Below are 4,175 nucleotides of genomic sequence, written 5' to 3'. Positions count from 1 at the left end.
AGAATTATTTCAATTATAATATGTAGAAAAGTCTATTTTGGAAAGGCTAATTACAAAGTGGTCAAATGTCAATATTTAAATGAAAGTATTCCCGTTTTAAAATTCTGATTACAATTAAATGAATTATTAGAGAGAGAGAGAGAGAGAGAGAGAGAGAGAGAGAGAGAGAGAGAGAGAGAGAGAGAGTAAACAATCTAAAGCGTTTTATTCACGATTATTATGCACACCTAATTACTTTGATCAAACAAAAACCTCGTGAAACATATTTTCATCGACTGTATCAGCTCCATAAGAAATATTTAGCGAGAGATGTTATATTTAACCTTTCTCAAGAAAAGAATTACATAAACAGAGTTGTTCAGATTTTTAATAATTCAGGTAGTGGGGTAGCTTGTTCATGAATAATCTTGGAGATTAGGATTATCAAAATTAAAACTACCCAGTTCATGTATGTTAAAAGGACAAATCACAATTATATTAATGCTCTGTTGGTTTTTATCGCTCCATTTTTTTTTCAACGTATTGTATTTTTAATTTAAGGACGCCTTCCACAAATAATGGACGACACCAACTGAGCACAATTTTGAATAACAAACCCGATGCAATGAGCTGGAGGTGTGATAGCAAGGCAGCTTTTGGTGTTTGTCTATGGGTCGCAGTGTGTTTCGTTCTGATGTACGTATACAATTTTGTGCCATTACAAACTGATGGCAAATTCCAACACAACGGTATTGGTAAAGATAAAGTACGGGAAACCAATGTTGCGATGCAGCCCAACAGGAAGAGTAGAGCAAACTCCGAGAGGACAACTGCTGATACGACTGTACAGGACGTGACGTCAGAAATATGGCGGAAGTTGATGAGACCTCGGGCCAAAAAATCTTTCCGAGAATCCGTGGATCACCATTACTCTCAGTCTCACCAGGACCAAACTGTGTACGACATCTTCCCTCAGAAGAATGGATTTTTCATAGAAATGGGCGCCTATGATGGAAAAGTGCACTCCAACACTTTATGGTTGGAGAGGAAACATAACTGGACTGGGCTACTTATAGAGGGAAACCCCAAATCATGTCGCAGTATCGATAGGCTGCAGAGGCAAGTTTGGCGTTTGTGTGCGTGCGTGTCGAATGAAAAAGAGGCTTCGTTCATAATGGGAAATGAAGTAGGAGGTGTTGGGAAACATATGCCAAAATCGCATTTGGTTCATTTAAACAGTTTTCAAAAAGTACAGATTCCATGTTTCAATTTGCGTGACGTTTTAGAAATTCTTGGCGTTTTTCACGTGAACTATTTTTCTTTGGATGTGGAGGGAGGAGAAATACACGTGCTGAACAGCATGAAAGAAGATTTGGTTTCTAGAAAAATCATTGTAGATGTGTGGACTATTGAATATCGCGCATGGGCGGGGCAAAAATTTGATTGGCCGACAGGAAACGCAAATCTAGCCAATCTGCGAGCTTTTTTCAAAGAAGTTGGAGGATATGTAGAACATTCCCAGCTAGCTTACGAGAGACAAAGTCTCCCAGATGGCCATTATTTAGATGTTGTGTTTGTGTATATAGAGACTTGGTGTAAACACAATGGCATGCTTCCCGGGGGGAAGATAAAATGTTAAATATTTGAAACAGTGGTATTACAATGCAATATATCTATCTATCTATCGATCGATCGATCGATCGATCGATCTATCAGTCAGTCAGTCAGTCAGTCAGAGAGAATATGATGTTTACGTTCGATACCGGTATTTATTTAAATTGTGGGATTATTTCAGGGCGTGTATTCACGAAAAAGATGCTATACCTGTATTCGGCAATGTATTTTTTAAAAAATTCAAATTTTGTATAGGGGGACCAAATAAACCCGAGTGAAAAAAATTCAGAGTTTAAATTTACACCAACTCAACGCACTTTGAAAAAAATATCCAAATAGCGTTATGAAGGTACATATACGTAAACATTTTTTATTATCGGGACACTGCATAGTCCGATGTTCTAGCTATTAAAGGGACTTTAACACGATTTTAGACCAACATTTAATTTTCTATTTTTTATGTTTAAAATGGTTTATAACTTGCGCATTTTAAATGATTCACCAAAATTTGATTGTTAAAAGTCAAGTAATAAAAGAGATACAGAGACAAGAATACATTGTAATGTAAAAAAAAAAATGAAAAAAGCTCGAGTCTTATATTTTTAAAAGCGATGTCAAAGTCGTAATACAATAATCCCCGCCTCGACGTCAGGGGCGAATTATGATATGAGGCGAAAAAACGCGATACCCTTTTTATGTCGATTGTTTTGTAAGAAAAAAAAATGTACATCATTTTTCATTATAGACCGGTAAACTACTGCAATGTCTATTGTTATACACATGTTTAGCATCATCATCGTTCTAAAGCGTACAATTTTTTCAATAGAAAAGATCGATAACATTGTATAGGCAGTCTCTATCAAGGCTTCATTTTAATCTAATTAGTTGAATGCAAAATGTCAATTAAGTAAATTAAATGATCAACATATAGACTTTTGGGCAGATCTTCAATGAACCAATCAATCAATCATGCAATCAATCAAAATAATCAATCAATCAATAATTCAAACAATGTTTCAATCAATCAATAGATAAATCAATGAAATATCAATGTAATGGAATATTCAATGTATTCAATGTATTCAATGTATTCAATTATGACTATCAACCAGCTGGGATGTACAAACGAATTATTTAGTTACTTGGTGTTTTCAATGATTTGCTGTCAATCAATGTTTCATCAAACGAAGTGTCAATTAATTAAAGTAGGCCCGATTATTGGCCACGGACCTGAAAGTAAAAATAATTCGGACAGGCTTAAAGAAAATTTGTCCATTTGTTATCAGGTATGAATAGTCAATGATATATGATACATAGAACCATTTTAACAAGAGCTTGGACTTTGGGTAGATGAGTCAAACGGCAATGTGACGTAGGCCTGTCTATTTTATTGTAGGCCACTCAGCTATGGCTCTTTGAAATTAACAGGATTTGTCTGGCTTTTGAGCGAAGACTACGCAATCGGTGTATATTTCGCTTGAAACCAGCGTCATTTTAACTTGTTTTGACGCAAGAAATAGATCGTAACACCCTACTGAAAGTCCAAGGTCTTAAATTATTAAAATGGTTCTAAGACATCCGCCACAAGCGGACACAATTTAACACAAATACATGTACAATGAGAAGAAACACTGCAGAATTTCTCGGCATGGGATGAAGCATGAATTTTAACATTATTATGTAATATGTCCAAAAGGCCAGCATGTATAGTTTTCCAAAACAGACAAATGAACACAGCCACAGTAAAATTTTGGTGATCATTGCTGAGGATCAGGTTACTTTAAGCAGGCGCCCTTACGCTTAACTATATCTGGGGTTAATACTTTGTGGATTCTTTTTTCACCTCCAATATTTGAGAACATGTGCCTGTATAAATTTCGTGGAAGTATCTGGGACCATATGAATCGAGTATTTGACAGAATTGTTTGAAGATTAGAAACAGTTAGTTTTAACAACGGCATAGTCCCAATACTATTGCCTCCGCAATGTAACATCACCCAATCTTGGTGGCCTCTTTGTTCAATGATGCCTGTAATTGTAGGCTCTACATCCTTCTAGACCATGCCACTCTTTCATGCCCCCCCCCCCCCATAAAAAAAACCTGTGATAGGTTTAGGAGATCTAAGTGTGGGACAGCGTGAATTGAAGCATACTTTGTTATCGACGAACCAATGATCCAGACGGTGGTGTTGGGACCTGAAAACTTAGTTTTTGGTTATTATACGAGTTTATGTAAACATACATTGTACATAAAAGCATATGCATATACTAGTAAATTAAATGTATTATATGCCCATCTGACTTTTGACTAATTGTCCTCCCCTGAATGAACTTGTAAGACTAGTACAAATGTGTAGCCTTGCCTATTCTGATTGTGTGTGATTTAAAAGTTGTCGTGTCTAGGCCAATGAATTTGACGGACTTGTTGTAGTAAGGATGGAAATTGATATTTAGTAAGAGGCTTGGCGTTGAGATGACAGAAAAAAACGGCCTTATATTTGCGGCCGGAATTGACAAAAATTCGTGCATGCACTTAGATAAAGAGTGTGTTTGAAATCTGTAAATTTAGTACCCCTTTTGTA

General features: G+C 36.1%; 1 protein-coding gene across 1 annotated transcript; it reads left to right on the top strand.

The window, feature by feature from the left end:
• Positions 1-540: 540 nt before the first annotated feature.
• LOC105326960 (uncharacterized) lies at positions 541-3,668 on the top strand (the record flags this gene model as incomplete). Its single annotated transcript, XM_066069098.1, is given in 1 exon segment — positions 541-3,668. A coding segment is annotated over 1 exon segment (1,078 nt), but the record flags the coding sequence as incomplete, so codon positions are not given.
• Positions 3,669-4,175: the final 507 nt, after the last annotated feature.

Source organism: Magallana gigas, chromosome 1 (genome assembly GCF_963853765.1).
Source record: "Magallana gigas chromosome 1, xbMagGiga1.1, whole genome shotgun sequence".
NCBI lineage: Eukaryota > Metazoa > Mollusca > Bivalvia > Ostreida > Ostreidae > Magallana > Magallana gigas.
The sequence above is the reverse complement of the archived record's forward strand: the minus strand, read 5'-3'. Positions and strand labels throughout refer to the sequence as shown.